The sequence below is a fragment of the Rutilus rutilus genome (genome assembly GCF_951802725.1).
Source record: "Rutilus rutilus genome assembly, chromosome: 15".
Lineage (NCBI taxonomy): Eukaryota > Metazoa > Chordata > Actinopteri > Cypriniformes > Leuciscidae > Rutilus > Rutilus rutilus.
Window position 1 is genome coordinate 6,551,873 of NC_140220.1, and position 27,264 is coordinate 6,579,136.

Here is a 27,264-nt window from a genome sequence, read left to right on the forward strand (position 1 = left end):
TCAAACAATACGTCTGGAGGGACACATGGTTACATGTGGTTTGGCACTGTGAGGACGATCAGCTGTCTTTGGCGTGTTACATTATTATGGCCATTGCAGTTATTGCTCTGGCCACATCTGCAGTCCTCATGCAGGTGATCAAGGACCCTGGGCTTCTTTATCCCTGGTGTTTTTCAGAGTCCGTGGAAAGATCTCTTTAGTGTCCTAAGCTAACTCTGACCTCAAATGACTATTCCACAGGTGCATGTGCAATAATTGTTTTTTATTTATTCATTTAATATATAGTATACTAAAAAGGGTTCATTTCTTTTTTTGCATCTTCAATATATATGTTTTTATTTTATGTATTCCAAAACACTAATTTATATCAAATGCCTATATGCTAATAATTGTTTTTAATGTCATGCTGCTTTATTTATTTATTTGTTTATTTATTTTATTCCAGCCGCGTGTCTGTAAGGGCAGTTGCAGCAAAATATTAATCCAAAACATAGACCTCTATATAAATATTAATATATTGTATCATGATGTATTATCTATATTAATAATTGTAAATGTGTTTAGCATTCTACAAAAATAAAAAATATAATTGCATTTAGACTATTTTAGTCGTAAAGTGAGCAGGATATATAAAAATTTAGTGTATGGCTTTGCCAGGCATGTATTATTATGATATAATCCGGGCAGAGGGTGCCTGAGCCCTGGCCAGCTCTACAGCGCCCCACAATTTTCCCATTGTAAATTTGTGGTGAAAAATGGAACTGCAGCACATTTTCACTTTAATTTACGTAAACCTCGCTCCTGTCCAGACCAAGACGATATCAACCTGCTTCAGATATGTGTATATTAGTCTCCATCAGGTCAGTTACTAGTTACCATGTCTGTTCTGTGAAGTAGCATATCAAATTAATGAAAGTATAATCCATTAGTTTAAATGGTTTAGTTTTAGTCTTTTTTTTACAGTCTATGGTTAAAACGTGCTCAGTTCTGTTTTGTTTATGTTTGTTCTGAGATTAGACATGACTTTCTTTTCCTCACTTTACCTTCACAACTTGTAATATTCTAAAACAACATTCTGAGGCAATAAATACTAAGGAAATGAATTGTAAGATAGCACTTATGCGTGTGTTGTGTGTACTCAAAGCCTGCCAAGAGCGCCACCCTCAGGCTGAATAACACAAGGACACTAGACCTCTGCCAAAAGTGTGTCTGCATGTGCAGATAAAGCTTACAAACTGTATAAGATAAACAAGCGCTAATAATCTGCCCTACCTAAATTTACAATCAGGAGCTGATACTGGTCACTTCATTTTACTTTAGCCTGTAATCTGGAGTTTATTAAGAGCGTTATGCTGTCTCAACTAGATGTAGGATCCTGTGAGTTGCCTTTGGTGTCCTGCAGGGGGCGCGCTTGTTTGTGATTACTGCTATAGAACGAGCTGCTGCAGAATGAGTGTGTGTTTGTGTGTGAAGGAATGAACCCGCAGTTCATCCACCGCTGCAGCAGATGTGCATCTCACCGCATCACTCAGGTTATCTATCTATCTATCTATCTATCTATCTATCTATCTATCTATCTATCTATCTATCTATCTATCTATCTATCTATCTATCTATCTATCTATCTATCTATCTATCTATCTATCTATCTATCTTTGTTTATGTCTCTTCATTTTGTGTGTATGTGCACTAGATATTTATTTAATAAAATGAATATGTTGCTTGGATATCAAAAATGCACGGAAAACAAATCATTATTTTTGCATTATATGAACTAAAAGTATTTCTGCTGGAAAAGTGACCATTAGATGTTTTATGTTAATATTCACTACCTGAAAAAAATTCTTAATGAACTCTTACTTCGCATGTGTTTATTTAGTGTTTTAGTGTCTTTGTGAGAGCGTAGGAATGTAGGCTATCCAGTTCAGGTAAGCAGCTTGTTTTGGTAGAGCGAGGACTGTGATTGGCTCATATCTGTGAGTGACAGCTGGGAAGCATCTGTATCTAACCCTGCCCATCCTCTCGCTGCTGCAGTATGTGAATGGACGCAGGCACAGCTGTAGCCAGCTCTGAGAAGCCAGAGAGTTCAGCTGCTGTCTCTGTACCCGTCACACCGGGTGCCATGGCAAAGGGGGAGAAAGCCCGGGTCACATCAGGGGATAAAGTCATGATGAAGCACTCTGAAAGTTCTTTCACCAAGATACCACCACAGGTAAGGCAATGTGATGCTCACTTCTTTCTCTTTTTTCTGTGTTAAACTGTGAACTATGTGCAAAGTGTCTTTTTAAATCAGCTTGCAATCTAAATGTATATAAATGAATGGTCAACTGACTGAATCGACCTGACTACTTTGGGTTGCACAAATTAATTTTTGAGCATAACAATAACAGTATCAACTGTACTGTGGACTTTGGAGTTGATGAACACTCAGTAGGGGGGAACAGGTGCCAATATACACGTATTTTTGTTATGATACCAGTCTGAACGTTTCTGGATCTGTACGTTATGAAAGTATGTGGAATGGCATGTTTTAATGAGCACATGGAATGTTTGTGTGGAACGGATGCTTTACCAACACACATGCCCAAAGGCTGCTTAGGCGTAGCACTGACAGGCAGACAGTTAAACCCACAAGTACATACTGCTGTAAAGACACAAACTGTATTTTTAAGTTGTATATTACAAGATTACATTTGAGTTTAACCATTGCACCAGTCAAAAAATCACTTCTGTAATCAGAGCTGAATTCCTTTCACATGCCACACACTGCAGTGTATTATCATCTGGGTTAGAAATATATATAATGTGCATTGAAAGTAAATGAAAAGCTTGTCCCTGTGTCATTATCACAATTGAGTGTTATTAATAGATTAAGTATATGAATATTTGAGTTTTTGGAGAGATCACTGTATTAATTGCTTGCTTGCGTGTCCTTTGACATGTAAATGCAGTCAGACAGCAAATATTGGCATATTTTTCTATTAAAATTAAAGATAGCATAATATTTGTAGACAGATCTGGAAGCAATATGACCTTCATCCGTGAAAAAAAAATCTGTCAAGTGAAATAAAGTCTGTGCTGTTCTTCTGCGCTGACCCTCTGGTCGAGGGGAAAATGGCAGACGTGTGTCAATAATGTATGGAAAACACACTAATGGAGCTCTTGTTCTCACGCACGCCATTACAAAAAGGAAAGACGGAGACTCTCATAGTGGAAGGTTAAAGATTTAAAGTGGAAATGGAAGGGGATTCACTTTTAGCATGGATTTTTTTTGGACATGTTAACGGTAATACCTTTGTTATACTGTAACTTAACCACAGTATTGTTTGAAATAGCTTGTAAATAATTATCATGTAGCATGATGATGGTAATCATTTAGTAACATGGTATATATTAAAGTACCATGGTATTACCTGATACTATCACTGTACCACTAGGCTGCCTCAAGAAAATTGTATTACTTCTCAAACCTTTTGTGAGATTTACTATGGATTCATGTGATCACCAATGTGAATGTCTTGATAAAGAGCGATTATGTTACTATGGTTAACTTGACTCTCTGGCGTGTTTGTACAGACCAATGTACCAGTTTTTTCATGCAGTCTGAATCCACTGAGACTCCATCAGAGAACATTTGCCTCAACAGTCATGAAAAAATTATTGCTACACTTGCGTGTCTGGGTTTTGCGAGCTTGATATTGTTTTTCATACTCTTTGCACAAGAAAAAAAAAAAATCGCATTCAGATTGGAGGTGAAAGTCCAGGGTCAATTTGACATTGCAAGTGTAATGATAAAATGCATTTTTTAAATCCCGCTGGGCATGAAGCCATAAACCCTTCATTATATCATCTAGATTCATCCTCACGCGAACATACACAGGGAAAAGCAGCTTAGAGCAGCAACTCTGAGAAAGTAGGCTAAGCACAAAGAGTTTTAGTTCAGTTGAATCTCACAAACATTATGGAGTCATCATGGGTCCGGGTCACATTTCACCCAAAAAATCAGATGGAAAAAAGAGACAATTTTTATGACTATTAAGCATGTTTCCCTCTTAAAATATGTGCTTATTATCATGAAAATAATGTCACTATATATATGTTTAACTGCTTGTTTAATCTAGCGGTTAATCTAGTTTAAACCATCTAGCGGTGAAATTGTATTTTGCATTCAAACGAATAGTGCTCTCTAGCGCCTTTTTTCAAATGCGTGTTGCAACCAAGCGGCAACCTCTCCGTCTCTCTCTTGAAACCAACAAGGAAGTGAGTTAAACTGCAATTCGTTGACTGGCCGCTTGAGGCTGGTGTCAAAAGTAAAAATAAATAAATCCGGGAGTGACGCGCAGCTAAGATGGCGACGGTCGGCCACGCCCACTTTAGGCTTCAAAAACGGTCTTCAGAAACCTATGGGTGACGTCACGGACACTACGTCCATATTTTTTTACAGTCTATGGTTGCAACTATGATGGTAGCCATTATGTACCAAGAAGCAATGACAACATGTCTTCCAATAGTACTTCATCAAGTTTAACTATACATGTTTTTATACATGAATTACACAACCAAGCAATGAAAAAAAAGCTTGTAATTTAGACCGTAACAATTGACTTACCTGTCGAGAAGAAAGCAGGCAACTTCAGTCCCTTTCAAAGTCTTTCTCCTTCATTAGCTCTTTCCACCTGGGAAAAGCTGTCCTGATATTTATCGTTTTTTGAATTGGCTGGTCACGTTTCCTTTTAAATATTTTTTTTTGCTTTTTTGGCGACGAGGATTCCTTCTCCTGTGGCTCACCATAAGTATGCTCCTGCATTATGAAGTTACCGTGCAGTGCAGCTTTTCAAATTTGCCGGGGCAGTGACAAGCGCCTCTCACTGATCTCCTTGTCCATTTCAACTGATTTCAGTCACTTATACCCCTTTTCCACCAAGGCAGTGCTGGTGCCTACTCGCGAATCAGTTCTTTGTGTTTCGACAGCCAAAGAACCGGTTCTCGGCCAGGAAAATTGGTTCCAAAGCGGCACCAACTCTTTGCTGGACTAGAACCGTTCTTTTACCACATCATGCTTACGTCGGGGGCTGGGGGCGGGGTTACTGTCGAACTTCTTCTCGAACGTAACCTCCATCTATAGTAATCCAGACGAGCAGCACAAATGTGTTCTAAACGTCTTCTTCTGACCCCAATATAGGATCGCAAAGCCAGGAGAAAGACATTGATTTTAGCTAATAAAATACTTTTTGAAAACGACACTGGACCTTTAACGCAAATATCTAATCAGCCAATCACATGGCAGCTACTCAAGGCACATGTAGACATTGTCAAGACGATCTGCTGAAGTTCAAGCATCAGAATGGGGAAGAAAGGCGATTTAAGTGACTTTAAACGTGGTATGGTTGTTGGTGCCAGATAGGCTGATCTGAGTACTTAATAAACTGCTGATCTGCAGGGATTTTCACGCACAACCATCTCTAGGGTTTACAGAGAATGGGCCAAAAAAGAGAAAATATCCAGAAGTTCTGTGGGTGAAAATGCCTTGTTGATGCCAGAGAATGGCCAGACTGGATTGAGCTGATAGAAAGACAACAGTAACTCAAATAAACACTTGTTACAACCGAGGTCTGCAGAAGAGCATCTCTGAATGCACAACACATTGAACCTTGAAGCAGAGGAGCTAGAGCAGCAGAAGACACACACCGGTGTCACTCCTGTCAACTGAGAACAAAACACTGAGGCTATAATTCACACCGGCTCACCAATATTGGAAAATAGAAGATTGGAAAAACATTACTTGATCTGATGAGTCTCGATTGATCCATCCTGTCTTGTATCAACGGTTCAGGCTGGTTCTGGTAGTGTAATGGTGCATGTGAGGATATTTTCTTGACACCAATTGAGCGTCATTTAAATACTACAGCCGACCTGAGTATTGTTGCTGATTTTGTCCATCTCTTTATGACCACAGTGTTCCCATCTTCTTCTGATGGCTATTTCCAGCAGGATAACACGCCATGTCACAAAGCTCAAATCTTCTTAAACTCGTTTCTTGAAAATGACATTGAGTTCACTTAACAGTCACCAGCTCGCAATCCATTAGAGCAGCTTTGGGATGTGCTGGAATGGGAGATTCACATCATGGATACGCAGCCGACAAATCTGCATGAACTGCATGATGCTATCGTGTCAATATGGACCAAAATCTCTAAAAGAAAAGAAAAAGTTTCCAGCACCTAGAATGCCACAAAGAATTAAGGCAGTTCTGAGGGTAAAAGGGGGTTCAACCCGTTACTAGCAATGTACCTAATGAAGTGGCCGGTGAGTGTATTAGAAGAATAATAATAGTTTTTAATTTAGATTTTGGGGGTAAAATATGTCCCAAACGTGTTCTTGACAAGCTTTGTGAGACAAAATTCCAGAAGGAAAGTTTGGTCCTTATGTCAACTGTATATTTACTCTTTTCTTCCCACACTTCTATTCTGCTATCATGCTTTTGCTGTTTTCAATCTGTGAGGAAGTCAGATATGTTGTGTCTCAACTCAACGACTTCCTGTTTGTGTCTATCATGATAACAGCAGCAAAAATAAACTTTGTGAGAATTCGAGCGATCCATGATGCTATAGTGTTGTAGATGGTCTCCGGGGTGTGTTGCGACGTTGTCTACCAATCCAAGTCAACAGATCCCACAATAAGATTCTCTGAGTCCCTTGTTCAATGTACACTTCCGTTCAAAAGTTTGAGGTGGTTACGATTTTTATCGGAGACATTAATACTTTAATTTAGTAAGGATGAAATTGATCAAAAGTTACAGTAAAAACATTTATATTGTTACAAAAAGGTATATTTTAAAAAAAAATAGAATATATTATATTATAATATAAAATTATAATTTTATATTGTAATAATTCTATTTCAAATAAATGCTGAATAAAAACATCATGTTTTCAACATTGATAATAATCAGAAATGTTTCTTGCGCAGGATATCAGCAGATTAGAATGATTTCTGTAGGATTGTGTGACACTGAAGACTGGAGTAATTATGCTGAAAATTCAGCTAATCACAGAAATAAATTATATTTTAAAATATATTCAAAATTGAAAATCGATTCATCATGATTAATCACATCTAACATAAAAGTTATATATATATATTTTTTTTTTTTATTGCAAATTACAAACTTTTATTATACATGCATATTTACAAGTGAGGTTTATGCTTTAAAACAAGGGGGAAAACATAAGAAAAATTAAATTTAAAGCCAGTTTTTATTTCTGCTTCTCAAATATATTAGTTTTAAGAGTGTTGAAATATTCTTATCAGAAAACAAGACAAAATTACAACAAAAAATAATAATAATTTCACAACTCTTTGTACTGGTTTGTTCAGCTCACAGTGTGCAATAGTGATGCTAAACAGATAAACCAGAATTAGAACAGTATCTTCCTCTAGTCTAAGCACACAATCTTCCTGATTCATTTCACACTTTAGCACCATCAAATCCTCTTACTTTTCCTTTTTTAGAGGCATATTTGTTGTTCAGTAGCATCAGAATTTAGATTATATAGACTTGGGTGAACTCTCTGATCTTTTGATTTTCTTGCCTGAGTGATCCGAATAATTACATTTTAACATCCTAAATTGTGATTTCAGAAGTCATTCATCTTGTTTTCATCATGGTGAAGTTAAGAACGTGAGGGGGAAATTCAGTGAGTTAATTACAGCATCTTTTGAAGAGCGATCGGTCCTGCCCTCTGTGGTTGTGTTTTGTGCGAGGGTACCCAGAGTGCACGTTGGCTTGGAGACGCCAAACACCGGCTTTGATTGAGCGGATGAATGAGTTAACGACTCAAAGAGGAGTGTTTGACTTCTGTAGTATTTTCAGCAGCAAATGTCTGTCAGACTGTCTCCGAGATCTCTCTCATAAATATATGGCTCTAAGCGGCGGTTTGACTTCCCTTTTATGTGTTGAAAGGATCTCCCCTCCGTTTTCTACTCACACACCGCACATATGCAGACACACACGCACACATACACATACACACCCTCAAAAACACACATTTACTCTGCCTTATCCACAGAGTTTTTCAAGGGGATGTGTGTCCTTTTTAATGTGTGAAACACTTTACATTCAGAAAGCCACTCAAAACGTATGCATTTCTTTAATCATTTCGGTAAAGAGAAGTCACTCACTACACCCGTGTTGCTTCCATTGTGTCATTGCCGGGTTCCTTTGAATGGCAAGTGCAGTTCAAAAGTAAGTAACGTTTCCATATTTTTCTTAAAGAACGTTACATTTACATGTAGTCATTTAGCAGATGCTTTTATCCAAAGCGACATACAATTGAGGAGAGCAATAGAAGCATTTAAACCAACAATAGAGAAACACTATGCAGGTTCTGTGACTAGTCTCATTTAGTCTAGCACAGAACGTTAAAGGGTAACCCTCACCAAAAGGCAACCTAGGGTCTTTTTGTTAATCTACCCGAGGCGAACTTTCGTTTAAAAGCATAATTAGAATGGAAACGCCACTTTTAAGTTTGACCGTATTTTCGTTTTCGGTCACATTGACTATTTTTGACTGTCAAAATGCCGGCGGACACAGCTACAGTGACTTTTTCAAAATCTTTATTTTTAGTAAACTGTGTACACAAACAATGTTCTCAGTGCTCGTGTACATGTGTAGAGCCCCTGGTGACACTTCGAGTAAAGTTTCATGTTGTGTCGAGCCTTCTTTGTGTTTTAAAATTAGCGATTTTTGATGCTATCATAGAAGTGCCCCAAGCACTCCCATTCAAAAGGCAATTTGACTGAAAACGAAAATACGGTCAAACTTAAAAGTGGCGTTTCCTTTCTAATTATGCTTTTAAACGAAAGTTCGCCTCGCGTAGATTAACGAAAAGACCCTAGGTTGCATTTTGGCGAGAGTTACCCTTTAATGTTCACATAAGAAAAAAGGTTTTTAAAACGTTTAAAAAAACTGGATGTTTTCAATGTTCAGCGAACATTTATTTCAATTATTTTCATAACCCAATGGGAATGGTTGCACAACATTCTTAGAACATATTTTTGTCACCTGCGACTGTAAAAAAACAAACACATCTGTAGAAGCACAGAAAAGCCAATGGTAATTTTCTTCCAAGTTTACAGACATTTTCTTTAACCCTAAGAAACAACACTTTATAATGTGTAATTCAAAACATAGAACAAGACTTTTGTACCTTCTTTAAAGAACTATATAGCAACTTAAGAAATATATACAGTAAAAATCATTCCTTGAAAGAAGCTTTGAAGAACCGTTATTTTAAGGGTGTTCTCTGTGATCAAATAGCCCATCACTCACAGCAGTGGGAAGCATCTGGATTAAATATTTCCTGTGGTTTCGGGACTGAGGGTCCTTCGAACTATCCCACCCACGTAATGGAGAAAAGAGAAACTCTGAACCGACTGCATAAAGACAGATGCTGTGATTATCACCTAAAAACCTCCTAGAACCTAATCAAGTACTGACCGACTACATCAAATCCAGAAAAATTGCTTTGAAGAAATTGAAAATTAAAAGGTGAAAATACCATTATATAATTCACAGCACGTTATTCGAGAGATTTAACTATTTGCATGTTTATGGTGGTTTTTATGGCTCTGCTGCTACTATCAATATAAGGTGGAAAATTGTGTATGTATATATATATATATATATATATATATATGTGTGTGTGTGTGTGTGTGTGTGTGTACACTCAAATTATATTAAATAGAGAGAGAGAGAGAGAGAGAGAGCGTCAACATTAAAAAAAATGGTAAAAAAAATAAAATAATAATATTTAAATTAAAAAATAAATATTTGAAAATGAAACTTGCAATGGCACGGTAAGAATGGAATCAGCTTCCAAATGTAACCTTAGGATGGTCTTGTACTCTCCAAAAAACAACAAAAAAAACTGCATTTGGTATGGCTGCATCTAATTTTCTGACCCCAAGACTTTTTTATTTCAGACTCTTCTGGATCAGAAACTCACTGTTTGTAGCAAACTATGTTTCGCCATCGGAGGGGCACCGAATCAGGTCGCCGGGAGTGCAACAGCATTCTTCCTTCAGATATATCTACTTGACATTGCACAGGTGAGATCTCTAGGTATTTTAATAAATATGAAGCCACACTGTAAAAAGATAAATGGAGAACTTAAAAATCCAAGGCAACTTGAGGTCTCTCAACTCAACTTTTTTGTCAATTTTTTTATTTTATTTGTTAATTCTCTACATGCTAAATGCCTCATTCAGCCAATAAATTTGTCAAGACAACAACAGATTTCTTGTTCTGCTAATTTTCATTTAATAACGAAATAAATGTGTTGTTATGGTAGTCATATACAGTAAATGGTCTTATAGGATACTTAACATGTTTAGTGAACTATGTAGGATAATTGTTCTTCTTCACAAAGATAGCAAAGCAAAGATATCCAAAATATAGTTTAAAATGGTTGAACATACTGTAGGCCTCAACACTTGACACACAAACCTCACAAACAGTGACAATCAACAAATGGAAAATGATGGGGGAAAAAATCTACAACAGTAAACACCTAATTTATTCAGAGTGCAATGCATGCTGGGAACTCACAAATGTTTAACATTTCAGAAATATGAAATTCTTTGTTCAGACAACTCGTTTTGCCTAGTTGGGACAACACTTGGTGCAATCCTGTTGGTTTGACATGGGTTTTTGTGTAATTTCAAGAAAATTGCATTTCTTAGTTTTTGAGACTCTGAAGGTTTCGGAAACTGGAAAATAAGTGGTTGCTTTTTTACTGTGATATAATACTTGAGGATAGGATTTTTAATAGAGCATATAAATCACAGAACAGCACCCGATTCATTATTTGATTAATTGAAACAGAAGCCAAAAATAATTCAACTTGTGTTAATGATTCTGCTCTTGTTCTGATTTGCAAGAACCACACAATATGAATAAAACATGAGGTTTGATGGTATTTATTAATGTAGGCCTAGATGTTCACTTTCTCTTCTCCTGACAGATTAACCCGTTCCAGGCCTCCATGGTGTTGTTCGTCGGTAAGGCTTGGGGGGCAGTTACTGACCCCATTGTGGGATTCTTCATTACTAAGAGTAAATGGACAAAGATTGGACGACTCATGCCATGGTGAGTGGCGTATGAGAACTGGTGAATGAAGCAGTGTGTTTGAAAGTGCACCTATTGTTTTTCTCATACTAAAGGCATGCCATTCATGTTAAATATTTTTTTATGTATTGCTGAAGTATTTTTTTCCATTCATTTTTTCTCACATGGATTTTAAAATAAGTCTTTGTTAAATCATTATAAGTCATGAACCAAGCCAACCAGAGGTGAATCATGACATTATAAACCTTGATTTAAAGCAAAAAGGTTTTCGAAAATTGGACAAAAAAACAAAGGTACAAGACTATGTACTGAATGGCTTTAGTGAGGGAAAGAACTACAATCCCATGAAGCATTGCAAACAGCATAATCAAATAAAAACGATGGAGAAATATAAAACTACTCATTTACAAATGTTGAGTGTATATATAAAAACTATATATTTTTAATTACATTGCAAAATATATATACATATACAAATATTTAAGTATTTTGAGAGCGTAGCGAGATCGTCATTCACAGCGCTTTATGGGAGTGGGCGGAGCTAAATAGCTCTTTTGGCTTATTTTGCTCTTTTCGACTCTCTGATTGGTGGAATGTCGTTTTTCACCACAAATTGCACTGTTAAACATGATTATTTAAATAAATAAGCTGAAATAATGCAAAAGAAGCAGATAGCATAGATTAACAACCTCGTAGCTTACAGTAGGGCAGTCTTTAAAGTTTTTTAAGTTATTGTTAAAAATCATTTATCCTATGGAGAAAATGAATGGGAAAAAATATTTTCGGAACCCTTGCACTTACAAAATCAGCAAGTGTATGATGCCTAGTGTTTTAATATCTGTTCAGATGTTGTGTAGTTGTGTATTCCTGCCTTTAGTTCAAGATTTAGTCAAAATACCACTAGCCTAAATTCTAACAAATTACATCTAAGCAAGTAACAAACAGGTTTCTGAAGGTTGAAGGCGTCTTAAAATGGGCCTGTGGACGTCTCAGGAGATTAAAGTGACGACATGCCCAAGATGTGAGTGCCTGACAGGAAGTTCTGATTACACTCTGATGTGACATCATAGTGTCCGGGAGGAAGTAGTTAGGGTTTGTTTTCAGAGAATCACTGCAGAACATCTCAGCCATGCCCATGTGGGCCTTCTGGTGTGTCTCGGTGTTTATTATGCTAAAGCCGTGCCAACACAAAGACAATATGTTGATTTACAGATTCCACATTCTCTTTTAAAAGGGGGAATTCTGCTAAATTACTCATCCTATCAGCGTCACGCCTGAAATTTCTTCTCTGATGCTTCTTTTGGTTTTAGTTACGTAATCAGTGATTTTCTTAAAGCACAGGTTTTTGACCTCTTTTAACTCTCATCACATGTTAATGTTTTGGAAGCTCAGTGCAGCTCTTAACGTTTATTGGACACTTAAATCTAAATCTCTTTCTTTGACGTACAAAGAAATTATGTAATACCACAAACATATGAAGTCTGTTCCAGAAACAGGGAAGTTGTCAGTAAGCTGATTTATAGAAAGAAAAATATATTTTTATTTTTATTATTTGTATGCATTTTTTGGGTAACACTTTCATTAAAAACGTAAAAAAAACGTCTTTCTTTTTTAAATCTGGAAAGATATATTTTAATGTTTAAAAGATCTTGTATCGTATTATTATATATTTTTCATGTTTTATTGTTCTTTTTTGTGTGTACAGTCCCAAAGTCCAAAGACCACATTTAAAAAAATTCAGATATATATTTACTTAATTTTTCTTTTGCACTCATATTTTTAAGTAAATTTCACATGTATGGAATTAAGTAAAAACTGCTTAACTAAGTTATGTAAAATTATCAACAATAAGTCAGTTTAACTTGGCCAGTTAGACTTCGTTTCTACAATTTCTGCCCCAGTGAATGATCAACAGTATTAGAAAGTTCAGTAGGTTTTACTTAATTTTATAACTTTGATACTTACTCGAAGCACCATTTTAAACATAACAAACAATTCCAAATAAAATATACTCATAAGTTCAAGCTTTAATTTCTACCAGCTTGAATTGAGTAATAATATAAAATGTACTTCTTCTTTTTTTCCCTTCAATGTAGAAATTACATTCGTTTTTTTTCTGTAGTATTTACTTCAACACAGAATCATTTTTATCAGTGCATTTTAACTAGCGGTCTCAGGCTTTTTTCCCTCAGGTTACTTTGCTCCCTAAGTTAAAATATCAGGTTATCTCACATTCACATTCAGCACCTTACATAGTCAAGTCAAGTCAAGTCACCTTCATTTATATAGCGCTTTTAACAATATAGATTGTTTCAGAGCAGCTTTACAGTGATAATAGGAAATTACAGTAACAGAGATTTGTTTTGTCCTTACAGCAGCTCCTAGAATAAAGTTATTGTCCAGCTAAATTTAGTTTTGATTGATTCACTTCCATTGCAAAGATCATTAGTTATTAACTTAGGGGCCGCTAACACGACCTAACCCTTTCTTTACAAATTGACCTCAACAAATTACTTGTCTGGCCTTAAAAATGTATAATACAGAATTATTTATCGCTTCCGCATATCCATGTGAACTGGAATCAGTTTTATCTGTACAGAGGTAAGGAGAAGGAGGCCTTCACAGGGGAGAGACTAGTTGACACTTCAGGACTGCGTTGTCGTCGCGTCCAGGCTCAGGTCCTTCATCAGATCTGGATACAGCCTGGATCTGGCGGACTGCGGTAAACCTCGGGATAAACAGAGAGACTAATATTAGCGTAGATGCCATTCTTCTTATGATGTAACGAGTACATCAGGATTTATGGGAAGTGTTCCCAGGTTCCCGGCTGACCTAATCTATGCAGCCTAACATTGAATTATAGAAGTTTATAATGTGTTATGTGTATGCTAGGTCAAAGAGATGTGTTTTTAGTCTAGCTTTGAACTGACAGAGTGTGTCTGCTTCCCGGACAATGTTAGGAAGACTGTTCCAGAGTTTTGGTGCTAAATAGGAAAAGGATCTACCGCCAGCAGTCGATTTTGATATTCTAGGTATTATCAACTGGCCAGAGTTTTGAGATAGCAATAGACCTTGAAGGACTATAATGCGTTAAGAGCTCGCTCAAGTACTGCGGAGCTAAACCATTAAGTGCTTTGTAAGTAATCAAAAATATTAAAAAATGTATACGATGTTTAATAGGGAGCCAATGTTGTGTTGACAGAACCGGGCTAATATGGTCATACTTCCTGGTTCTGGTAAGAACTCGAGCTGCTGTGTTTTGGACCAGCTGTAGTTTGTTTATTAAGCGTGCAGGGCAACCACCCATAAGAGCATAATCTAGCCTTGAGGTCATGAACACATGAACTAACTGTTCCGCATTTGTCATTGAGAGCATATGACGTAATTTAGACATATTTTTAAGATGGAAGAATGCGGTTTTACAGATGCTAGAAACGTGACTTTTAAATGAAAGATTGGTATCAAAGAGCACCCAGGTTCCGTACCGTCTGGCTCTCTCCATTCACATGAACCCGTCTGTCCTGCTCTCTCTCTCTCTCTCTCTCCTGTACGGTGGCTCCTTTGTGTGGCCGAACAATCAGCAGGGCACACAGAAGTTGCTCCACACTACAGTAGTGGCATCTGGACTGTGCCAGAATTGGCCACTCTCTTTACCTCCCTGTTCTCTGTTGCTTGTTTGCTCACAGTTGTTCATCCTCTGTGAAAGTGAAAAGCAGTGTGGCACAGAGGTCAGTGTGTCCAGGGTAAACTGCTTAGAAAGTCCCTGACCAAACATTGAGGTTTTCTTTACAGGAACAGGGTTGTGATAGTTCTAGAGTTGACAAGGTCACGTAATTTAGTATGAAAGCCAACCACCTGAATTCAGCATTCAGCAAACGGTTGCTTACTGTGGGACAAGTCTCGCTCCTGAGTCAAAGAGAGATATGGAAAACATGGCTATAATAGACTATGACTAAAATGCGACTAGTTGTGAAAGCTTTGTGTGCGTTCATTTGCGGTTTCGCCAGATTTCTTCTTGTTAGAGCGTGTCCAATGTTTCCTGCATACAACAATGAACAGTGTGAGCAGTGATGTTTGATTCATGGAAATTGACTCCTGTAAACCGGTTCTTTTTTAAGAACCATAAAAATAAATTGGGCTTGAATTAAATTCAACCTTGAGCTCACACGTTCACGCCATCCCTGAACGAGTCCGTTTTCGATAAAGATCCGGGAACCCATTCGTTAATGTACATTACATATCTATCTATCTATCTATCTATCTATCTATCTATCTATCTATCTATCTATCTATCTATCTATCTATCTATCTATCTATCTATCTATCTATCTATCTATCTATCTATCTATCTATCTACTCATCTTTACCTGATTAACAAGTAAGGTGACAAACACATTTAATGGTTAATGCATGTAAAGGCATTTCAATGTTTTGGCCAAACATTCACATCTGCATACTTTCTTTACGTAAAGTATATTTCTTGTACGCCTTTGCCTCAAGAATCCATGGATAGATTGCTCTTTTAAAAAATCAGCAAAAGTGTAGAATATATAATTTAGCTGGTATATGGGGATAAATTGCTGAGAAAAGGCACATTCAGCTGTGTATTTGAAATCCTCTCAACCCTCCAGCTGACTGCCTCTCTCATAATGGTATGCAAGTCTTGTATCAGTATGAATTATATATGGCCAACACATTCCCCACGTACAGCTTCACTCTGTAAAGACGACTTCGTCAGAATAAGACTGTCGGTGTGCAGTTCACTGTTTTAGATGATGATTCCTTCAGTCTGCTGTAGCGTCCATACAAACAGAGACAACACTGATACACAAATCTGCTATAAATGTGCACTGTAGCTTTAAGATGATACTCAAGCTGCCCTTTGTGGGTTATATTGATTAGTTCAGAAGCTGAAATGGGAGATCAACCACAGGACATCTATTGAAGACAGTGTTATTTAGCAAAGTTAGCAATGTTATATAGTTCATTTTCCTTTCTAGCACTTCCTGTGACCAGATTACTTTTGCCCGAAATATTGTCCCAAAAAACATTTGTTTGTTTGTTTTCACATTCTTAATCATGTGCATACTGATAATCATAATCAAATTATCTAATTTATCTATCTGTCTAATGTTGTAAAAATGGACATTGATATCTCACCATCACTAAATAATAAACAATTTTGGTTGCACTATGTTTTACAGTATATGCACTTATGTGTACTTACAGTGTACTTATCTAAGAAAGTACTGGTTAATATAAGGTAACTACATGAGTTAAGGTTAGGTTTTGGGGTAGGTTCAGGGTTACTACCTAGTTATTACCCAGTTGTTGTAATTACTATAAGTACATAGTATGTTAATTGAGAACAGGGCTGTAAAAATAAAGTGCTACTGACATTTTGTCTTTTTACACTTAATTGCATTAAGACTTTTGTGTCCTTTTCTCCTCCAGGATGGTGGGCTGCACTCCATTTGTGGTGGTCTCTTACTTCTACCTTTGGTTTGTCCCACCTTTTACCAATGGGAGGTTCATCTGGTATCTGGGCTTTTACTGTCTCTACCAAACTCTCATCACAGTAAGTATCCAGCATATTTGCTTTGATGTTCTTAGAGTTGTACTGTAATTGAATGGTAAATAATCGTTTACAGATTAACAAGAAAACACATTTCTTTAAAACAAAAATCCTACTGACCCCAAACTATTGATAGGTAGTGTATCTGATGCAGTGTTGCTTCTCAAGTAAATTTAATCTTGCTAAAAATGCTTGTCAACAAAATTGAGTGTGGTTATAGCCCAGCCTCTTTGATCTCTGCATGGAGTTTTCCATGATTTATTTGTGTTTCTATCCTTTGTTACTATGGCTTGGCTCATTCTGTCCTCCGTAAAAACCCGCCAATAAGTGCTGGAGTGGGGAAGCCGTTCTGACCACATCGGTTTACGCTGTAATGAAAAGTCATTCTAACTACTTGATAAATACATGGTACAACCTGCCCGAAACCACCAGAGAGGATAAATGCTGCTTTCCTCTTTTAGCGTTCTTCATTGTCTGTAGGCACAAAGCTGAGAAACACCAGCTGCTGTTAGTGTACATGTAGAAGGTTGTAGTACCGGTAGTTTACATGATTCTAATTTGTCCGTTTTTCATAATTAAGCTTTGGTTTATGTTAAAATAAACCAATCTTCCAGCTACTCAGAATCAAAACCCTTAATGGAAGTCAAATGGACAATATGGGGAACTCTTAAGAAACAGAAGCACCGCTGGAGAAGCACTCTGTAGTTAGATTTATTTTGGTAGCCGTTTGGGCCGTTGGTCTGCCGCAGTGCTGACTTGGCTTTCGTGAGAATTAGAAAAGCTATAGCTGACAGTAGTGCACACTTATAGTAAGCATGCAATGCAATATGTAAGCAAGTTAAAGGAAGGTTTGCTGTACTTTGATAAATATTGATTTTGTACCGCACATTTATAATAGCCTACACAGAACATGTTGTTCTTAAAATGAATAGCTTTGATTTATGAGCTTTTTTTTTTTTTTTTTTTTTGAATTATATACAACATAATATAAATGGGAAAGATGAGTGGTTATGAAACCACTGATAAATGTACATGCTCTTTTGGATCACTCATCATTTTGCTTGCCTTTTTTTAGATCATAACTTATGAGAGCGTACAGAACGCTCCATAATAATAAACATAAAGCTTCCAATTAGAACCAAAAATAATTTTATTGCCTGAACCATAGGTGGTCCTCTATGAGAACTTTTTATTATCTGTTTTTTTTTTTTTATAAAAACCACTGCTTTAAAAAACCTAGAAATCAAAACCTGGTCTGAAGAAGCTATAATACAGCCAAAATTGAATCTTTGCTCAACCTAAAGCGCAGCAAAAACTTTTAGGAAAGTCTACCCTAAATAATTTGTTTATTCACTGGTTTAATATTGAGATTTTTTCACATTAAGCATATATTTATTAAAATGTTTTTTTTTTTTTTTTTTGTGCAATATTGTATTGCATTTTCATAATACATTGTCAATGTTCAGTTTCCATCTTAATCACTGTTTGTCTTGTATTTTATTCTTAATCTTTCTTGCAGTGTTTCCATGTGCCTTATTCCGCCCTGACCATGTTCTTGAGCACCGACCAGCGAGAGAGAGACTCTGCTACAGCTTACCGTAAGCTTACAGCTACACAGACAACATTGTTCATCTTTAAACCCGTGTTTGGATTTGCTCTAGAATATTAACATCTGATTTCATTGTGCTCCAGTAATCCTAAAATAAATGCTTGCCAAGTGCTTACGTTGAGAACTGCATATGTTTGAATGTAAAGAATGATTTAACACTTTTCTGCATTAATATGTGCAGGTATGACGGTGGAGGTGCTTGGGACGCTGGTCGGTGCCGCCATTCAGGGTCAGATTGTAGCGAGCGCACACACTCTGAAGCACTGTCCGCATCGGAACCTGACGACTGGTCACCTGGCAAACAGCAGTGGCACAGAGATCATCAGATCCCTGGCGCTGTCACAGGACTTCCTGTTTCATGCTGTACGTATCAGTCACAGTTGTTTAAACTCACCTAAAAGTGCACCAGTGAACCACTGCACTTAAAGGAACAGAATTAGCCCATCATTTACTCACCCTCTAGCCATCCTAGGTGTATATGACAGAATACAATCTGAGTTATATTAAAGATATCCTGGCTGTTCCAAGCTTTATAATGGGAGTGAAAAGAGCCTGAGTTTTTAAAGCTCCAAAAGGCGCATCCATCTATCATAAAAGTAATCCATACGACTTCAGTGGGTTAATAAATGTCTTCTGAAGCGAAGCAATGGGTTTTTTGTAAGAAAAAAACGTTTAAATAAGGCTTTATAAAATAACTTATTCACTAAAACCACTGGCTTCCAGCAACGGCCGTATGCTGTTTTATATAGTATATATATATATACTGTATATATATATATATATTCATTAAAACATTTGTTGATATATTCAAATATAATATAATGTAATATGCTTTGATTGTTTTTCCCTGAAATCATCAATCATCATTTCATCCAACCATAAACCCTTCAAAACTTAATTGGGTATGGATTTCTAGAGCTTGACCTTCGAAGGATCAATTTATATTCATCAGAGTCCTCAGAATCAATAAATGAATGTGCTTGTTTTGGGGGCTGTATAACTCTATTTTGAGCCGAGAGCCACTGAGCTCCATGTCAGTCAAAACCGACTCGTGAGTGAACCGACAGGCTTGGCTTGTGGATGTGGCTGAGGGTTCCATAGTGGAAACCCATGATGGAGAACCATGAAGGCCCACAGCTATTTGGAGCTGGACTCTCTGGTCAAAGCTCTCTGAGGCGGTCGGGCTGAATCCAACACGCACCGTGTCACTGCGCATTCTTCTGTGGCCGGGCTGAAAGGCGGTGAGATGGGAGGGCGCGCCAACCGTCTCCTCTGAAACGGCTCTTTTGATCTGGAACAATAATGAAGTGCTTGCCGCGGTCCGTGGAAAAATAGCAAACAATCCTGAGGTTGTTTAGGGCAGAGCAGTTCCTGTTTGGGGGCGAATAGATTGAAAAGTTCCTCTTTTCTGGGGTTGCACCTAATTTGAGCTCGCTAAAATTTACAAGACCGTACAGTACGAAGTCTGAAGCAGCCACTACACCCAAATTAATGTAATCAATTTGGAACATGACAACCATGTACTGGAATAAAACTACAACCAAAGATTAAGATGTATTAAAGATAGAATTAAATGATAGACAGACGTTTTGCAGGACTGTTTTCTCATGGTCTGATTCTCTTTACAGAAGGAAGTTTACATGATCGCTGCCGGAGTGATCGGTGGGCTGTTTCTGGTTTGTACGGTGGTCATGTTTCTGGGAGTCAAAGAGAGAGATGGTGAGCATGTGCAGTAATCATGTGGCATGCATTTGTTTTGCCACTGCATCCGAATGGAAAAGTATGCTTGGTTCACCCCCAAAAAATTAACAAATTTCCAAATGACTTCCTTCTGTGGAATACAAGAGGAGATGCACGCTGCTCTTTTCTATACAGTCTATACTTGATCTCTGTTAAACACACCAAAATGACTTTTCAGCTATATGTCCTGTTTTCTGAAGATACACAACCATTCAAAAGTTTGGGTTTTGAGATTGTTTTTATTGCTTGTGAAAGAAAGTCTCTTATGCTCATCAAAGCTGTATTTATTTAGTAAAAAAATACAGTAAAAAAATTTAGTTTGTGAAATATTAATACAATTTAAAATAACTTCTATTTAAATATATATTAAAATAATGTATTCCTGTGATGTAAAAGCTGAATTTTCAGCATAATTACTTCAGTCTTCAGTGTCACATCATCCTTCCGAAATCATTCTAATGTGATGATTTGATGCTCAAGAAACATTTCTTCTTTTTTTTTTTGTGGAAAACGTGATGCATTTTTTCTTCAGGATTTTTTTTTTACATAATTTATTTAAAATAGAAATCTTTTGTATTCATGTAAAGTCATTACTGTCACTTATGATCAATTTAATGCACCCTTGTTTTTGCATCCATATTGACCCCACATTTTTTAGAGTAGTGTGTATGATAGCTTTGTGTGAACAGAACAAAACAGAACAAAATCCATTCACTTATATTCAAATGTGGTATACGGGTCAAGTTTGAATACGTGCAAGTGCAAATTATATTTATAAATTCTAACTTGCACACAAAGCTACCGAATGGCTTCAGAAGACTTATTTTATTGCACTTTTTTTTTTTTTAGCTTGAAAGTGTCTTTCACATTATATGGAAACCTGCTGCATAACTATTGTGTCTAAAACATATTTTTGCGTTTAAATGCGTCATAATAGTGTCACACTGTACCTCATAAAGCATATCTAACTTGTGTTTTCTCCGCTTTTCCATCTGCATCAGATCCCTACGCTACTAAAACGGACAAAGCCATTCCTTTCCATAAGGGCTTTATTTTGGTCATGAAGCACGGGTCTTACCTCACTCTGACGGCAGCTTTCCTGTTCATTTCTGTGGCCATCCAGGTAACATACTTTCCCTCCAGTATTTCATTCTACAATAGTTCGTTCAGTTGTATGTAACTGAATTATTATATTTATTAGCAGCATATACAGTTTCATCATGTTTGAAACTCTGAATACATTCCAAGAATGTAGCCTTCAGGTTTTCTTAAAGGGATAGTTCACCCAAAAATGTTCTCGCACTCGTGTCGTTCCAAACCCGTGGGCTGTTTGTCCGATGGAACATGAAAGTCAAAAACGTTCATCTTTGGGTGAGCTATTCCTTTAATCACAGTGTTTTGGGCTGGATTAATGAATGACATCATTATAACTGTATTATATGTCCATTTGCAGTTGATACAAAGTAACTTTGTGCTGTTCTGCACGTATGCGGTGGAGCTTCGAGATCACTTTCAGAACATTGTTTTGACAATTCTGGTGAGTACCTGATAAAGACATGAAAAGCTGACACCACCATGAACTTTATTCAATAAACAGATATTGTTGATGTCATATCCATTTCAATTGACCTGTCAATGGTTGTTTGTTTGTTGCTGACGTTGAAATGAAGACAAAGCTCTCTATAGTTCTCTAATGTGTGTATCTTGGGTAGAATGAACATGTGACTGAATTTCTATATCTTCCCAGATGTCAGCAGCAGTGAGTATCCCATTCTGGCAGTGGTTCCTTGAGAAGTTCGGGAAGAAGACAGCAGCATTCTGCGGCATTACAGTAATTGTTACTTTATCAAGTGTTTTTTCTTAATCAGTGATTTGGATGACTCTTTTTTCAGTTATAAATGATCAAAGGATACTACATTATAAACAGCAATTACTGGGTATTTTTTACTATATAGTGTGTCATATAGCAGTGTTTATCCTGAATATGTCTGATAATAGTGGCCTAATCAAAATCAATTGTATTCTGCTGGTCATGTGATCTCAGAATATGTTGGGAAACTAGTCTTAAGGGCCCTACACACCGGGACGAATATCGGCGCGCCTTATTCGCTAGCGTTTTTCAATGCGTTTTTTGTGTTCACACCCAAGCGATTTTCGCTGACGATGAGCCGAGTGAACATGCAAATTCATTCCCTGACATTAGATGGCGCTTAATGTAAAACAGAAACCACTCCATAACAATTCTCTTTTATCAAGATTTTTGTAGTCGCTGTCGCGTTTGTCATATAGTTCTTTATGTTCCGACACCAACGAGACCAGCAGCTCTACACTCATCTTGCCTTGCATCTTCCTCGTCTTATTTCTTCCCGGCAGTGTATACGCTACTTGGTGTATATCTTCTTCGCCGTTACGTACGTGTGCACGGCAAGACCGTTTGTGTTTGAGCGCCCCCAAGTTGTGTTTTACTGTAACTTCAGAAGCTCCAGACACGTGAGCAAAAGCGGCAATCTCATTGGTCGGATAGTTTTTGACGCGGCGCGTCAAACCAAAAAAACGAACCCGAGGCGTTTTTTAAAAAATGACGCTTTTACGCGTGCCGTTTTTCGCGCCGGTGTGCACACTCATATTGGCGCCCTTTGTTTAGTCACGAGGCGTTAAACGTCGGCGAATATCGCGCGCGAAATTCGTCCCGGTGTGAACAGGCCTTTATACTGAATAAATTACCTTTTCTAGACCACTGACCATGTTATGGTACAACGGGTCTAAAGGCACACCGGGGTAAAAGGCGCAGTTGACTTAAATCTCTTATAAACCAGTAGATGGCACAACACAGCTCTTTTCTTAGTGGTGAAAATCAAGCTTTTACTGTTGTATATAAGACAAACCATGTGCAAATTCATAAGTCAGCACCATTGCCGAGTATTTTGTCCTTAAAACTGCAGTGAACCAAAGACAGTCCCAAAAACGCGGTTAGAAATCGCTGGTATTTCTGACGTCACAAACTACCTTGTAACCAATCACGTCAACGAGTGGATCTGAGCTGGTGCGAGTGAGTGGAGGCGGGGCTAATTTGCATATTCATAGAACCGTGCATACTAAATGAGGCAAGGGTGTAGAGTTACAATCAAGCTATTTTAAGGCATAAAAAATTATTTTCAAGGAAACAACTTTTAAATATGTCATTTTGGTGATCAAAGATGAGTTTTAAGGGATACAATTATTGACTACAGGAGGACTTTAACAACCGCTTTTGATGATGCACATGGAAATTTGTCCAAACTTTGACGCAATTGCAAGTTGATTTTGCGCTAATTTGATCTAATATTTAATGTTTTTTTTAAATGTTGTAGATTTATGTAGCAAATGAGAATTGATCAAATTATTGTCTATATTTTGAGAGAAAGGTCTTGTTAACTATTTTAGTTTTGTTCAAGGTAATTAAAGCAACAGTTGAATAACAGATGAATATGTAAAAGTATGGTATTTGGGGTAAAAAGTGCTTCTGTTGAGGCTAAAGGCACAATAATTAACATGATAATAAACAGCCGGCTGACTTTTCCATTTGTTGACATGACTTGGTTAGATTCAGATGGTAAATATATATTAAGTTGGGTGTCCACCTTAGAGATAATCACCATATTTATAATGAAACCATCATTTAAAAATATGTTATTAATCGTATCATATAATAAAATATCATATTTATTTGTTATAAAGATTGTTTTTAATTATTATGGGATCTCATTCAATGCTTTCATAATCTTTTTGAAATCATTTTGTTTCTCTGTTTTTTAAATCAACATATTTTAATGACAGTATATTTATTAAGCAAAAATGTATTATTTTATTTAGCAAAATAAACCAAAAACAGTACAAACTTTGCCAAAGTGATTGTTTTGAAGTATTAACTTATTATTATTAAACATATTATTCTACCTAAAGTATTTGTATCAATAGTTTGTGCCTTTTGCCCCATGCTAGTTTTACCCCGTGTGTGGTGGGTACATTTATACGATTTTTAAACAAACAAACTTTTTTCACACAAAATCTGTTGCTCCATCAATGTTCAATTAAAACAGATATATTTTTTCACACACTATGGAAGTAGTGCCTTTAGCCCCGTTGTACCCTATGACTGGAGCCATTTTAAAATGTTTATCAAATGCATTATACATTTCTGGGAGGTTAAAAGCATACTCATTGCAACTTTAAATGGTTTAATGCCTATGTTTGAAACAGTGGATCATGCCGTTCACGGTGATGCTGGTGTTCATCCCTAATCTGATAGTGGCATATGTTGTGGCCGTATCGTCTGGGCTTAGTGTGGCTGCTTCTCTCTTGTTACCATGGTGAGTCTTCCAAACCGAAATATAATACTGCACTATTCATAAACAAAGAATATGCATCCAATACCTTGTGTTTTTTGTGTTCACAGAATAATTCGTAGATTAGTTTTTGCTGTGGCAATGAAAAAAAAAAGCAGCGGCAATGAAAAAAGCAGCATTTCCTTCAAAATGTAGTGTAAATATAGTTTGAATATAGTTTATGTCATGCATTTAAAGAGATAGTTCACCCAAAAATGAAAATTCTGTCATTATTTTGTTCTCTTAGTAGACTAAGGGATCACTACTTCCGTTTCATGCCGACTTTAAAAGTGATCCATAAAGAGCGTAATATAACGTTTATTTTATCCGGCCAAGCTTTAACTTTCATATATAGGTTTAATAACCAGTAATCTCCAAATAACAGGTTTCACGACAGGGTCATGCTATTTTTTGGTTTTTAAAGATAGACTCTGCTTGATTGGAAAGGCCCCAAATGAGTAAATTGCAGTTTTTATGTGCCGTCTACAAAGAGGATTTGGCTTTATGGCACCAATGTCAATGTTTAATACGAGATGATGAATGATGCCTCTGCCGTGTTGTGTTTCCTGTTGCTCAGGTCAATGCTACCAGATGTAGTGGATGACTTCAGACTGGCAAACCGCAACTCGAAGGGACACGAGGCGATCTTCTACTCCCTATATGCCTTCTTCACAAAGTTCGCTGCAGGCATTTCTCTTGGAGTGTCCACACTCTGTCTACAGTGAGAGCACTCTTTCATTACTCTGGAAATAATGATTCATGACAGACCACTGGTGTAAACACTGTAATATTAAGAATTTGATCTTTTTCTTTGCTCATTGACATTTGGAAACCGGTCAGGAAATGAGTAAATGCATGATTATTTTTGTGCTGCATATCCCATGAAAGCTGAATGCACAGTTGTTGGTGTTGTAGGTTTGCTGGTTATGACACAGGAGCGTGCAGACAGCCCCCTCCAGTGGTCTACACACTGAAACTGCTCATCGGCGCCGCCCCGGTGGCCTGTATCACCACAGGCCTCATGATCCTCATGGTGTACCCGATCAGCGAGGATGTCAGATTACGAAACAAACTCGCCCTGGAAGAGCTCAGGTAATGACCCTGTGTCACATTTCAGGCTTACATATAATCCATATGTATTTAAGTATTAAGTATATTAAGTATATACATATATATATTACAAAAGTTTGGAGTCTCTATGTTTTTATTCAGCAAAGTTGCATTAAATTGGATCAAAAGAGACTGTAAAGACATTCATAATTTTACACAAAATAAAATATTTTTAAATATATGCTGTTCTTTTAAACTTTCTATTCATCAGTTCTAGTAGAACATATTGTTATCAATGGTTCCCTGTTTGTGAAAAGCAAAAATAAAGTACCGTACATAAAAACTTTATTTTTATCACAGTTTCCACTCAAATATAAAGCAGCTTTATAAAAAAAAAGAATTATATATATATATATTACAATAATTTTTTTTTTTTTTTTTAATTATAATTCACAGTATTACTGTTTTTATTGTATTTTTGATAAAAAAAATTTTTATAAAACAACTTTTGAACAGTAGTGTGTGTGTGTGTGTATATATACAGTATAAAGAAGCATTTTATATATATATATATACACTGTACTATATACAGTGCTATGCATAAGTTTAGACACCCATGCTAAAGTTGACTAAAAAGAGGAATAAAAAATCATCTTTTGGAAATTGAACTTAATGCCTTAATTAAAAAAATTAGGAAAAATCCAACCTTTAAGGACACCAATTTTCTTTGTGAATGAATAATGTATCGTAAATAAATAAATGTTCTTCCTTAAAATACAGGGTGCATAGCCTTCACCATACCTAGAGATTGGCATGGTTTTATTTCAGTTAGCCTAATAGCTGGTTTGATTTGCATTGAGAGATGATCTTATGGAAAGTACTCCATGCCAATCTCTAGGTATGGTGAAGGCTATGTGATGATGTGGGGCTATTTTAATTCCAAAGGCCAAGGGAACTTTATCAGGATGCATAGTATCCTGGATCCATGAAGTAACTGGCCTTTAAAAATAAAAATCTGCCTGCTTCTATGGGAATTTAACATAGGGGTGTCCAGACTTATGCACCCTGTATTTTAAGGAAGAACATTTATTTATTTACGATACATTATTCATTCACAAGGAAAATTGGTGTCCTTAAAGGTTGGATTTTTCCAAATTTTTTTAATGAAGGCATTAAGTTCAATTTCCAAAAGATGATTTTTTTATTCCTCTTTTTAGTCAACTTTAGCATGGGTGTCTAAACTTATGCATAGCACTGTATATATATATATATTATTATTATTTTCATATATTATATATAATAAAATGTATATATGTAATTTATTTTTCAGAAGCCAGAGCATTACCTGCAAATCTCTCAGAGTTGATCTGAACAGTGCGTAACGTCCTCAAACAGCAGATCCTGATATTCCAGCCCAGTGCTGGGATGAGTTGTGTTGGTGTATATTACACTGTGTGAGATTTATAATATGTTTTAATGTAAACATTTCAGTTTGTTTCTGTATTCAGTCTGTTTCTGTATTTTCACACGAACATATAGCCCCATATATCTAATTTATACACATGACATGAATGGATTATATATCATTATATATATATATATATAAGGATTTCCTGAGGGAAAATATACTGATAATATATTAAGATGTTATAGTGATTATAAATATTTTTAATTGACTTGATTCCAGGATGAATAAAAAATGGTGCTGGTTCACGTCGCTTCAGCAATGATGCTTCAATAAAAATAAAATATATAATAATGATAATAAAAGTATTGAATATTAATTGGATGAATTAAT

At 36.5% G+C, this 27,264-nt stretch overlaps 1 protein-coding gene across 2 annotated transcripts; it reads left to right on the top strand.

Annotated features, from left to right (window-relative positions):
- The first annotated feature begins 1,435 nt into the window (after positions 1-1,435).
- Positions 1,436-27,169, top strand: mfsd2b (MFSD2 lysolipid transporter B, sphingolipid). Of its 2 annotated transcripts, XM_084432960.1 has the most exons (15): positions 1,436-1,532; positions 2,035-2,212; positions 9,985-10,110; positions 11,025-11,149; positions 16,583-16,706; positions 18,223-18,301; positions 18,494-18,675; positions 19,941-20,031; positions 21,054-21,175; positions 21,506-21,589; positions 21,800-21,883; positions 24,292-24,401; positions 24,994-25,137; positions 25,332-25,508; positions 26,797-27,169. In XM_084432960.1, exons 2-15 carry the CDS (start codon positions 2,042-2,044, stop codon positions 26,846-26,848), a joined length of 1,671 nt encoding a protein of 556 aa, XP_084289086.1. In that variant the 5' UTR covers positions 1,436-1,532; positions 2,035-2,041; the 3' UTR covers positions 26,849-27,169. The 2 variants fall into 2 exon arrangements, with proteins under 2 accessions (XP_084289086.1, XP_084289087.1); XM_084432961.1 differs by lacking the exon at positions 1,436-1,532 and having other exon boundaries at positions 1,557-2,212.
- Positions 27,170-27,264: the final 95 nt, after the last annotated feature.

Coding starts and splice junctions, on each gene's coding strand:
- mfsd2b (XM_084432960.1), top strand. CDS start 2,042: ATGGACGCAGGCACAGCTGTAGCCAGCTCTGAGAAGCCAGAGAGTTCA. Junction 11,150..16,582: donor ATTGGACGACTCATGCCATG/GTGAGTGGCGTA, acceptor TTTCTCCTCCAG/GATGGTGGGCTGCACTCCAT. Junction 20,032..21,053: donor GGGAGTCAAAGAGAGAGATG/GTGAGCATGTGC, acceptor CATCTGCATCAG/ATCCCTACGCTACTAAAACG.